The following is a 13,337-nucleotide window of genomic DNA, read 5'->3' as shown; positions in this document are numbered from 1 at the left end:
TATACCTGCTGGTTACCTCTGGTACTAAAGTAGAGACACATTACCACCTTAGGGAGAGTTCTGGAAGAGGAAATAACAATCAATTGTGGAACAACCCCTAAAAAGAAATGACACCACTGACTGATACAGAATTTGTAAGAGACTTACTAACTCTTTGATTATTGGCATGTCCACTTCTGGCCTGACCAGATCACATCTCTGGCCTGTGCTCCAGATGAAATCTTTTGTTTCTTCCAGGGGTTTCAACAAGTTAGAACTTTCTGCAGCTTGTTGTCCATTCTGAAATGTACACCTTGACCTATGAAAGGTCTTTGTTGAAGCATTTACAGAATACCCAGGTCTTGTCACTTTAGGATTGCTACCAGGGAAGGTCCATTTAAAAGCACATAGAAGTCATTGCTGGATAGATGGGACTTAGTAGCAAAGGGGACACTTGGGGCTCTGGTGCAGGTGGTTCCAGAAAGCTTAGGTAGGCAGTGTGAGTGTTTTTGATTTTGCATCGGTAGAAGAAGGCAGTGGTTCTGTGCTGTTGTTACACCAAGATTCAGATGAGAACTTCTTCCCTTGTGCATGTGTCCTCAGCTTTCATCCAGCTGGCTCATCTTGAAAGGAAACATCTTCTTAGCTCCACTTACCCGTTTTTGATCATCTAAATGACTTCTAAATAGTTTTGGTTTGCTGTGTGTATATATGTATATGTGTTTTGCGGGTATTTTTAGCTGCTTAAAAAAATCTGGTAACCACGGAAGGCATAATGTGGCTCATTGTTTTATCAGAGGTTAGTAACGGTTCCTATCTGTTTTGCCCATATGCAATTTGATATAGAGAACAGGGACTTATGGAGACACATGGCTGTGTTCAAATGGAAAGAAGGTCACTAGAGGAAGAGAAGGGGTGGCAGCTCAAAGCATGGTAAATGAATTCATGTTTTCATTATCCAGACTGACATGACACTATATATTACATTCTTTCTGAGGGAACAGACTTTGCTTATTCTTGTAGTAGGCATCTTTCCAAGGTTTCATAATTCTGAGTTCTGTGTTAGGCATCCAGTTTACCATTCTTTTCCCCAACCTTGTCCTAGTGATTTTCTCTTGCAGTTCTGTCACTCTACATGCTTTCACTTCTGTCAGGTCTGGGTCTCAAAATTGAAACCAAAGTTCTGAAGGATTGTCAGTAGGATTAGAGAGGCCCAGTTAGAAATCCAGAATGGGAAAGGTCTTTATAGATCATCTGGTCACCTTACGCCAACTGAGACAGCCATTGATGTGCAGGGCTCAGGCTTAGATCTTTTAACATAGAACCTGCCTCCAGGACGTGAGTTAGCCGACAGTCTCCAGCTTCAGGCGCCTTCATGATTTACCCCAGCTCGCAAGCGGGAGGTGGGTGCTTCCCAGGCAGTTGACAGCCAGTGGCTGCACAAGGTCGGGGTACAGTGGCTTGCCATTTGGGGGCAGCATGGGCCTCCTCCAGGTGGAGTTGTTGCACTGTAGCTCCCAGGTGTGCTAGCCCATGGTCTGAAGATCTTTTCTTTTAACTTTTAATTTTATATTGGAGCAGAGTTGGTTAACAACGTTGTGTTAGTTTCAGGTGTACAGCAAAGTGATTCAGTTATATACATACATGTATCTATTCTTTTTCAGATTCTTTTCCCATTTAGGTTGTTACATAAATATTGAGCAGAGTTCCCTATGCTGTACAGTAGGTCCTTGTTGGTTAAACATTTTAAATATAGCAGTGTGTACGTGTCAATCCCAAACTCCCTAACTATCCCTCAAACTTCCTTCCTTTTCCCCTCCTTCGCTGATATCAGACCTGAATTGTGGTCTGAAGGTCTCCCTTGCTACTTGTGTCCCTCTCCCTTTTATTTTTCACAGGCATTACTCCCAATAAATGTCTTGCACTTCTATTTAAATCTCAGCATCTGCTTCTAAAGGATCCAACCAATACATCAATGAACTCCCCACTCCCATCTGAGTTTTACAGTATGGAAACTGAGGTCCTCAAAGGTGAGGTGACTTATCCAACATCCCATAGCTAGTGAGTAGCAAAGTCAGTAGGACAACCCAAAGTCTCTGACCCCTAGTTCAATGCTCTTTCCCAAACTTCAGTCATCCATGTAGCACCACAACTGCATATACCCCAAACAGATTTTGCTGTATCTGTTTATAGCAACATGCTATTGTTTACTTGACACATTTGACATAAACAGTTATTTCATTTGTTGTTAAATCTCTAGCCCTGTACGAAGTAATAACATCCATAAAATTTGGGTTTTGATGTGCTAGTTTTATGTTTTTCTAGTACATAGTAAATAAATACATTTACCATTGTAATAAAAAAAAGTTCGTGTGTGCACTACCTAAAGTTGTCTCATGTACCATCAGTGCTGAGTGAACCCTAGGCAGAGGAGAAGAGGAAGGGAGAGGGAAGAAGGAAGGAAGAGAGGAAGGAAGGAAGGAGAACAAAATACTTTTGGGTGAGAAAGAAATGGTAAAAATCCATCAATACCCGCCTCAGATACCTTGCTATAACCCCCATGTTTCCTGCCAAAGCCTGGCCTAACCCCCAGCGAGTCAACAAACATCCTTTACCTATCAGTTGTCTAAAAACAAATTGGATGTACTCAGATGTAAATTAAGAATCAAGATTTCTTCTCCTAAAAGAGTCGATTCATTTGTCCCTACAATGGACTGAAGCGCTCCACTTTGAGCAATTTATTGGACAAGATGCACACAACATTTCAAAGCAGTAGCTCTAATCTTCATCTTATAAAGTGTTTGAGTGCACACACTTCTTAAGGAGGTTTAAGTAACATTTCCTTTCTCATTTAAAAATATTCATTATTAAAATAAGATTTTTTTCTTTGATTTAAGAATTCTAAGAATATAATTACGATAATCTTTCACCTTTGTTGCTATTCTTTTGGTTTAAGAGCTCTATAATGATTATGATTCTCTTGTGCTAATGAAATAAAGTTGGGGCTAGAACTCATGTCATGTAATAATTTAATAGCTTCTTAGTATCATAGTGATAATTTACCATTCCTCTTTCATTACAGGGAGATAGTATTATTCAGAACCTCTGCCAAACATATATTACGGATTTAGAAGCCACTTTGTTAATTCCTAAACCAATTGTCCTTTTAGAGAAAGAAGACCTATAAACCAACCTTAGTAAAAAGTAATTTCTAGAATGTCACAAATTTTAAAGGCATGGGGAGTTTGAAGGTGAAGATTCAAGTTGTGTTTTGGTATACGTAGAAAGGTGGCTATACACTTTGACAGGACTACTTAATTGTTCTGTGTTCAAACCTACTGCTCACATCTGGTTTGAAAAGATTTGGTAGTGGCCTGTTTCTAGAAAGACAAATCCAATACTAATGTGCACATACACTTGGATTAATTGGGGAAAGAGTCGGTTTCTTATGTCCCCTGTCCTTTGTTTTACATTTGAAACCTGATTAAAATGGTTGACGTTTCAACTCCAAATTAAATCTACGAATAATCAGTGAAGAATCATATCAAATTATTAGTTTTTCAACGAGGAGAGGATATAAACTTCACAGCTAAAACAGACACAGCATAATTGAAAACAAGGCTATTGCATTCAGGTTTTAGTATTTACTGACCCATTTCTCGAAGTGTCTAGAGAACACATTAGGTTCTTCTTGTATTTCTTTTAGGGATAATTACAGGTGACACAAACTAAATAGAATATAATGCCCTGGAAACTTAAGCTCTGCTTGTTCTTACCAGGTTAGCAAGCATGTAGTGGTAACCCCTTGAATGCTTCCCCAGGATCACAACCTGCAGAAATAAAAAATAAGAAATATTGCTTATTCAAGGACATTTTCAATTGCACAGTCATTGGGATGGCTAGAGCAAATTACTTTTAAATAATCGACAAAGTGTTAGGTCATTTATATATAGTAAATCATAGTTAGTTGGGCCAGATTTCTTTTTGTTGCATTTTACTTTCAGGCATAGGATACAGGGAGAATTGCTAATATGAAAGTTAAAAATGTCAACAGCAAGGGAAGAAAGCTCTCTAAACTTCCAGGTCGGTGGCATCATTATCACTTAAAATAGATGGCAAAAGTGATGAAACTGATGATCCCTCACCCATGAACTGGATTTCTGTACTCAGCTGTTGAGCTGGAAAATGGGCTGAACTTTGCATACAAATTAGAAAATAGAATGTATGGTACATTTTTCTTTCTTTATCTGGAATGCTTAGGGAATAGAACACTCAAGGAATGGGGTTAATGTGATTTTTCAGGTTAATCGAGGTTGCTTTTGCTTATTGAAAACTTTTCTAGCAGAAGCAGTTGAGAAAAAAAAAACTTTTCTAAAATGCTTGCCTTCCTTTTCTTACCTTAATATGAAAGACTTGTGAACATCTGTACATCTTTTGGTGCTGAATGTGCCTTAAGGTAGTGGGGGAAGGGATTTTTCCCCTAGGGGTTATTTGGCAATGCCTGGAGACATCTTGATTGTCCCGTCTAGGAGGGGTGACTGGTATCTAGTGAGTAGAGGCCAGAGATGCTGCTAAATGTCCTATAATGCACAGGGCAGTCCCCACAGCAAAGAATTATCCAGCCAACAGTGTCAGTAGTGCCGAGATTGAGAAACCCTGCTTTAGGGTCATCACTCTTCTCATAATTTTCATGAGTAGCACTGTACTAATACTAAGCTTTACAGTTTACAAAGCGCATTTTTATTATCTCAAAATATGTAAGTGGATTGAATATTTTCCAACTAAATATATTGGTTGGCAGTTGAAAGGTTTTCACAGAATACCTGACATAAGCTTATTTCCTTATAGTTAAGTACAGCAAAACTTCTGGTTAATTGAAGATTTGATAAAATGTCATTGTTTTGAGTACTGACTGTATGCAGGAGTGGGAGTGAGGAGGGGGATATGATAGAGGTTAAAGACACAACCAGAGGCACAACCAGGTTTTGTGCAGGCCTGAAGCAATTATCACTTTAAGAGCCTTCTTTAAGAAAAATAATACAAAATTATGAATACAGTATTTGGAATAAGGCCTCAGAGAGAACCTGTGCAAGTAAGGGGCCATTAAACTTCATCATATATTCCTCTATGGACACAGCTGTCAAGGGTCTAAAAACAGTTTGAGAAAACAATGTACACATATCAAACCAGAACTATATATAAAAGGTCATAATGATAATATTAAAAACAATTGCCCTTAATTGAGTTCCTAGTATATGCCAGGCACTGCGCTAGGTGCTGTATTTAATCCCTAGAACAATTAAACAGATTAAGTATCATAAGTTTCATTTTACAGATGAGGTATCTCAACCAAAGAGAATTTAAGTAATTTACCCAAGGCCACACAGCTAAGAAATGCTAAAGCTGGAATTAGAACCTAGGTCTGTGTACCTCTAGAACCCACGCTCTTGGCAGTACATTACGTGGTTTCTTAATATGTGCTAAATGTCAAATATCAAGAATTACTCTAGGTTCTCGGAGAAGAGGAAGAAGAGATGTCTAAGGCCTGCTGGGATGGATAGGGAAGGCTCCCTGGAGGGGATGAGGTTTAAGCTGGCCCAGAGGTGTGGAACCACATATTTAAATATCATGCTTATTTCAATTCATTTAAGTACTGTGAGGGAGAGAGAGAGAGAGAGAGAGAGCGCGCGCAAGAGAGAGAGAGAGCGCTATTTTGATTAATTTAAAATATGAGCCACGTATCTGACTGATTATTTACGGAGGAAATGAAAGGTTAATGAATGTCTTGAGGAGGTGATTTCTCACACCACTGTGACACAAAATGAGCTGTTAGGTATCTGCTGGGATGTATTCTTCAGTGTCCGTTTGTGAGAAACATCCTTCCTGGTGATGTTTGTTAACTTTGATGGCAAGTTGGGACCATACATTTGTTGAATTTTTAATTCCCTGAGAACCTTCAACATAATAAAATCAGAGGGTTTTGAGTTCTGTTAGAAAAATGAGCATGATTCCTAAGGACATCTGGCAGAGCTTGGGGAGAAATAAGGAAGCAAGCCCAAAGGAAACAGAGTAAGTCTGTCTCACCAGAGGCAGGGTTTAGTGTGCTTCTGAGCATAAGAAAGGCAACAGGGAGCCACAGAAAACATAAGTGTTAGACGACCCCCGAAAGAGAACCCAGGAGCCCAGCCTTGTCACATACTCAGTTTGATTGTGGGCCAATCACTCAACTTTCTCCAGCCTCCATTTCCTTACCTGTAATCTGGGACCATGAGCCTGGCCTTTCCTATCTCAGCACGGTTGTCAGAATTAAACTGAATAACATCTACAAAAGTGTTTGGGATGTGCGTTGTGTAATTGTGTGGGGTTAAATAACCGTGGAGAGAGGTCATTCACTAAGATAGTGTTTTTCAGGTTCAGAAAAACTTGAAGCTATTAGAATATCCCCTTTAATCCATGCCCAGATGGTCTGTGCAAAGCAAACTCACTTATTTGAAGGTAGCTCTCTCACAGCACTACCCTTTCAAAATTTAGTTTAAACTGGAAGAGGTGGGAAAGTTATCTAAAGGTAGGAGCCTCTGGGTGTCACAAAGCTGTTGTGTTAAAAGCCATAATTATTTCCTCATCCTTACTTTCAGTGCCTTCTTAACTCTTATTTAACATACAGTTCTTACCAATTTTGGTTTTCTAGTTCACAGTAAGTGAAAAGCTACACATTAGAAGGGGTGTGTATGGAGGGGGGTGGTGATATTAGACAGAGGTACATTAGCAGCAGAGGAAGTGACAAACTGACTTAAAGGGGAAGGAGGAGCCCCCCAAAAAGCAGACAACACTGTACTACGGCACAGTGTAATCATGGATGTTCATCCTGAGTGCCTGAGTCATCAGGGTGTGGCTTATTGCGTTCAGTAATTTCTGCTGAAAAACCTAGGGAAATTATAATACATCTGAGGGAAGGTTTCCATCAGAAATGCTCAAATTCCCGATACTTAAGAGAGTACATCTCAATTATCTTGAAATGTTACTCACGTAGGGCAGCAATGACTCTACTGATGTGAGCTAAGTGAGGCCTCACTGCCAAAAGTGTCATGTTTTGCTCCTGATCTTTCCTTTCTTTGAATTTTTGGTGCAGGGCTTATCAGAGTAGGGGTGGGCTGGGAGGCTTGTGCGTAACACGGTGCACAAAGGAACAAGTTAATGGGAGCGCTTCTTGTTCAGTTAGTCTTAAATCTTTTTTCTTTCCATCTGTTACAGATGAACAAGGCATAAATTGTACCCTCAGTTCTTTAATGACTTTGGTAACCAAGAGAATATTCAACTTTGCTTTTACAGTAATTATAATCGCTCTTTCTGAACTAGTTTCAGAACTTCAAGTATAAAAGCCGTTTTACCGTCTACTGTGTGAAATTTAAGGAGGAAATATCAAGTTCCCAGATCCGTGTTGTGTGTTCACTGTGCCTTTGTCAGACTTGTTGGAGAAGATGGATAGCTTGATACGATGGTAGATATGATAAAGGCAATAAGGGAATATGTGTGAAATGTAGATAAAATTCATTGTTTTAAGGAGATTTAGTTTTACGCCCACAAATAGGGCGTAAAGAAATAATGCCACAATCCTCATTCACTGAAACTTAAACAGCAGATTCATTCACTGAACCATGCAGGTGGCAGAGCATTAAGTTATTTGTTGAAGGTCAGTGAATCATAGTCTACCCATTTGGGGGAGACCTCCCTTTACTGACTCCTCCTTCCACTTCTCTGTGAAATTGGGGGCTGGGTATCACTGAGCAGTTAAAAATAATTCAGAAGATGTTCAGCTGGTTTTCCAGAGGCCCTTTCTCTTGCAATTTAATGCTTAATCTAGACATTTTCGTAATTTTAGAAATCTGAAGTTAAATTCCTCCATGAGACTACTCGAGAGAGGCCCACAGACCCTTTGGGGGCAAAAGCATCTGTTTTTCTATGCTCATATTTAAAAAAAATATGTGTGTGGAAAAGTGTCTATGTTTTTTCCCTTAGATCCATCTGGTATGCAGATTAGGTTATTTGCAGACCTAAGTATCTCCATGTTTGGATTTTCTACATCGGTGCCAAAAAAGGATCTATGTATAATGATTGATCTTGCTTTGAGTACAGAACATTCCTTGCCGTTCACCTTAATCTGTTTCTCTTTGATTTAGGTACCCTGAGAACATGTGGTGGGCTGCGGGGAGAAATGAGGGAGGTTTCTGGTTTTAATTCACCAGATTTACCCGTTTATAGGTATTTTCTCTTTAAGAAAAAGCTATTAGACCACATTTTTTGGTGTGTGTTCAAAGAGAAGACATTTCTTCAGCGCCTCCCCCCCTTCCCTTTTCTACTTCCTAAGTTACAAAAAGATACTGCTGTCCTACGGCAACCTATCTGATTTCAGCTGTGTTGGGAGTTAAGTGGTGGTAAGCTACAGAAATCAGCCTCAGAATATGCCAGACTTCCCAAAAGAAGTCTTCCATCAGATATGATAAAAGCCGTTCATTTTCTTGAGTGAAAACCCCGAGCTACTAAATTGCTTTAGTCTTAGGAAAAATATATCAGAAGTCCATTCCTTTAGAATTATTTTTCTAATAGTCTCAATCTGCACACACACGCTCTCCAACCGAATGACAGTGCTTCATATTGCGGTCATCTCACTTGAATAAATGTGCTAGATGAGTGAGGCCGAGAAGAGACAATCACCCAAAGCCAGCCCAGTAGTGGGGGTGGCACAGATGGAAAACGAAAGGTTGAAGCTTTTCATAAAGAAGGAAAACGGGAGTATAACTGAGAAATCTCATCACTGTGTATACTGTCTTCAGGGGAAGCTTATGCAGAGAGAAGGCAACTGAATAGAAACTAAAATCTATTTTATCAAATCTAAAATCGTCAAATAAAATGCTAGGATGTGAAGATTAGAGGACAAGGATTTCACCAAAGAACATGTCTTTGGGAAGTTTCACTTCCCAGACTTCAATATGGCATTCACTAAGACAAATGGAGTATGCGGAAGATGTAAACAGTGGGAGAGGCAAAGAGAACATACAAATAAGAGGCAGTAAATGGCCACAAGTAAGTTAAAGGAGCAACAGATTATTCCTGCTCGTACGAATAAGGGACCATTTCAATGCATGTTGATCTTGGTGGGAACACCTCATTGTATTAGCCCTTAAACATCATTTCTCGAATTTCATTTCCTTACAAACTTCCTTAACAATTTGTGATCTATCCACATACCACAATACTATTATTTTCTTAATATTTATCTTTATAGCTACTCATTTACTTAAATGTAGCGGTGTCCAAAGCAATAATATCCATGAAACTACATACAAGAAAATAAATACAACTGTGTGAAAATAGAATCTATTCATCCAGATGTCACTGAAAATCCTCTGGTGCACCATCAGGAGTGGTGGGTAATATTGCCTGAACGCAGTCGTGTCTTTAGGGAAGAGAATAAAGATCATGTCTTCCTGTCCAGATAAAATACGGTTAATTTGCCTTATGGTTCAAATCTTAAAAGAGTATCCCCATCTACTTTCAAAGGTTCACGAGTCTTATAAGGGAGCAAAATGATGGGCAGTCTGGGAGGTAGCAGATAATGCCTGGGACTGCATACAAATGACAAATGTGGAAGCTTACAAAGCCTTTCCTAAGGCAATTTCCATGTACTGCCCCACCTAGGAAGCCCAGCAGCTTTGATCAGCTAGAGTCCTTGGTCATAGGGCCAATAATAAATACTTAAAACATCTGGACCTTTCCATCAGCTAACTTCCTGTAATGTGATGCATTTCCAAACACTGTGTCTTTTCTTGGAGTATCTCATCTAGAAGGCCTTTCACAGCACCCTATTTTTATTTGGAAATAACTCTAGATGTTTTCTCCGGGAGGTGAGGTAGGGGTGATTTTAACTAGTATTCAACCTAGAATAATACAGCAAAAAGAATATTAGTTTCTCTTCAACGTAGCCATATGTATGACTTTTGTAGTCTCTGCATTTTGCATTGGCTATCCCCCCAAATCAGCGATAATTTATTTTAAACAATACATTTAAAATAACAGTGTTCTTTATGCATACTTTTATGAAATTTACTGTCACCTATTTTATGTTCACACTTATAGCAACTTTTGTTTTAATATTTAGAACCTTATTCTAAATATCAAGTTGTATCTTTTTTCTTTTCTCTGTAGATCTTACAAAATTGTTTGGGCCCAAAGCACTATAATCCTGAATTTCAAGATCTACTTGAAGGACTGTATGAGTGGTAAGTAGAAGGCTTGGCAGTGCCACTAGACTCATTATTTGTATTTAAAAAAAAAAAAGGAAAGGCAACATCTGGCATAAGGCTGAGCAGTCACTCCAACATGTGTCTTTTCCAGCCACAACCACTAGAGAGGATGGGTGGGATGACGCGGGACTTCTTCATTGGCCCAGGAGTCACAGTTTTCCATCTTTAGATATTTATCAGGATCAACAACTCTAGTATCTCACCTGAAATGACACCTTATAGAATTGAAACTTGTAAGAGTCTAAAACTCTTTATAGATGTGATCTGAATCACCCTTAAAGCTTAGAACAAATAGGTATTTATTAAAGGTGATGTACTAGAAAGACCCGTGAACATTGAAGTCAGATGGTTCTGGATTCAAATCCTGCCATTTACTTACTAGCTCCGTTACTGTGTACAAAACTGAACCATGGACGGTTGGGTAGAGTTTTAGCGACCCAGGTTCAGCCCAGGATGTTGAGGCCTTCAAGTCAGGAGGGGAGAGGAACAAACATGGTGTGGGGATGTGTCGAATGAGATGTTCTCCTTAGAGCTCCCTGATTTTGCCTCTGTGAATGCACTTTCTGTCCGTGCGATGCTTCCAACATTTGATATCCTAATCTGTGAAATTTTCTGTTGGCTGAAGGAAGCAAGTGAATGTGTTTTTATTTTCAAGTAAAAGTAAATATCTCTCAGAACCCAGTGTGTTTCTCGGGCCTTTGGTTTTCAGGATAGCTGCTTACTTGGCAGGTTTCTCTCTCTTCTGGGAGCCATGTCATTTAAGTTTATCTCAACTTGCAAATGGACAACAAATGATAGAGGCTTAGTTCCTGGGAGGTAAAACACAGAATTCTCCTAATTCACAAATGTTTGGGCTGGTCTTTCACTCTGGCTATTTGAATTTCCATTCTCTTCTTCATCTGATAGCTCATCCACCTTTGTGATCACACTGACACGATAAACTATTGGTAGCTTGAAGTCAGCCATGGTGGAAGTGTTTACACCACAGAAATCAGCCAACACTACAAATCAGGGCTTTTCCCCTCACCTTGAGAGCCAGTTTACCTGCATACCACTGGATTCAGAAGGAATATAGACTGAAGTCCCTAGTGGATGGAAGCGTTGTTTCTCTTAACCACATTCCATTCGTTTCTTCTTTCAGTGAACATTTGTTGAATGCCTGTTCTGTACCAATCCTGGGGCCAGACACAGGGGAGACAGAGGTCACCAAAACCTGGTCCCTAGCCTGGAGGATCTCACCATTAGGGTAGGAAAGACTGCCAAGTTAACAGACAACTATAACCCAGCAGAAGTGTGAGAACAGAAATATGTACAGCAGACTGAGGAGAGAATGATTAACTCATAACCTGTTAGAGATAGAAAGTACTTTGTCTCCAACTAAAGACCTAAAGAATTTTTTCCCTGTAGTTTTTATAAGTGGGAGCCTGACAAACAGGTGACTTAAAGAGAACGCTATTTTGAAAACAAAGAGATGTATTTCAGAGGACTATTTCTCTTGATTTCAGGAGAGCCTTGTTGTTTCACAGTGCTTACACACTAGAGGGAAGATTTTTATTTGGACCAACTATAGGCATTTGTTGTGATGGTAAGCCAGGGCTGGCTCTATAAGAAATTGTGACTGAAATGATTCACTGGAAAAACTAAGTTAGAAGGGGTATAAGTGGTTATACAGTAAATAAAAGGCGATCCGCTAAGGCCAATGCATCCCAGCTTTGCCAATTACAAGCTACGTAACCTTAGGCAAGTTACTTAAACTCTCAGTGTCAGTTTTCCATCTGTAAAACAGGGAATATAGTAGTTGAGAGGCAGCGAAGTAGGGTGGTCAAGAGTATAGGCTAGACTGCCTGGGTTTGGGTCCCTACTTTGCCCTTTTATAGCTGTGTGACTTTGGACAGTTAACTTAAACTCTCTGTTTCAATGTCCTCATTTGTCAAATGGGTCTATCATTAGCACCTACTTTACAGACTTGCAGTGAGGAATAAATGAAATAATGTATCTAAAGCTCTAAACACAGTGCCCGATGCTTATCCTACCTATATTAGTTAGGTTTTCCCTGCCTTATTCCTATTGCAATGCTCCCTCCCTCTATCCTCCCCTGCGACAATCACATCTATCCTTCAAGGCCCAGCTTATATGCAGCCTCTTCCATGAAGCCTTCCCTGATTTTATGTCCTCACTCTTAAAATGTAGAGAAATAGTTTCCTGCCACTATGGGGTGAGGGATTTGGAGAGGTATCAGAGCTTGTTGCAGAGGGGTATTGAGGACACTGGTTAGGATAGCACTGGGTTGGAGGTACAGGAAAGGAGCTGAGGTTTGCAGTTGGAGTTCAGGCGGATAAGCTGAACTGGGGGTTAACCAACAACAAAGTAACTCACATTGCTACCCTCCACCGCCCCTTCCTCTCCTGCCTGCATCATTGATCAAAACCATGAATTCAAACCACACAGAAACCGTTGCTCTGAAGAAGATGTGTGTGGGGAGGTAGGGGATTGTTCTGCCCAGAGACAAAGGAGCACAGGCCATAACCTAATTTTTCATGTGTAGTCATCACAGTGTTTCTACCACAGGAGAGAGCAGGGGCTGGGGCCGGGTGGCGAGAGGCGTGAGAGCAGAAATTCGGCAGGGTCAGGAAGATGGATCTCTCCTCTGCATTATACGCCGTTGCTCAGGAGTCTCGGGCCGCCCCGCTCTGACAGTAACAACTGGACTTGGCTCATCTCCGCTTCATTTCAGGAGCAAGGAGGCATAGCTATTCCAGGCTTTCTCACTTGAATCCGCAGAGGCCTTGGCTGTAGAGAGGACACTAAGGAACACCATTCACATTCCTGGTGGCTCAACCTCGGGAATGTCTTAGGACAGTGTTTCTCAGAGTGGATGCTGTGTGGGTCAGCTGGAGAATCTGTGAAGGTGCAAGCACCTGGGCACCCCTCTCTAGAGATTCCGATTCACAAAGTCTAGGTGAGGGCCACGGAGGCTGCATTTTAACACTCAGATGATTCTGATGCATACTGAACTCAAAGAACTGCCTTTGCACATGATAGTAAATGCACTTTGAA

The 13,337-nt window shown here is 40.3% G+C and overlaps 1 protein-coding gene across 2 annotated transcripts in view; it reads right to left on the bottom strand.

The window, feature by feature from the left end:
• Nucleotides 1–13,337, bottom strand: part of GRIA3 (glutamate ionotropic receptor AMPA type subunit 3) — a gene marked incomplete at its 3' end in the record, with an annotated part of 282,972 nt that overhangs the window by 102,597 nt on the left and 167,038 nt on the right. For both annotated transcript variants that reach the window (XM_082865212.1, XM_082865213.1), the window contains exon 5: nucleotides 3,756–3,809. In XM_082865212.1, coding sequence (XP_082721338.1) covers nucleotides 3,756–3,809 — 54 coding nt within the window. The remainder of the gene's footprint in view (nucleotides 1–3,755; nucleotides 3,810–13,337) is intronic.

The sequence above is a fragment of the Leucopleurus acutus genome, assembly GCF_964270905.1.
Source record: "Leucopleurus acutus genome assembly, chromosome: X".
NCBI classification, from domain to species: Eukaryota; Metazoa; Chordata; class Mammalia; order Artiodactyla; family Delphinidae; genus Leucopleurus; species Leucopleurus acutus.
The sequence above is the reverse complement of the archived record's forward strand: the minus strand, read 5'-3'. Positions and strand labels throughout refer to the sequence as shown.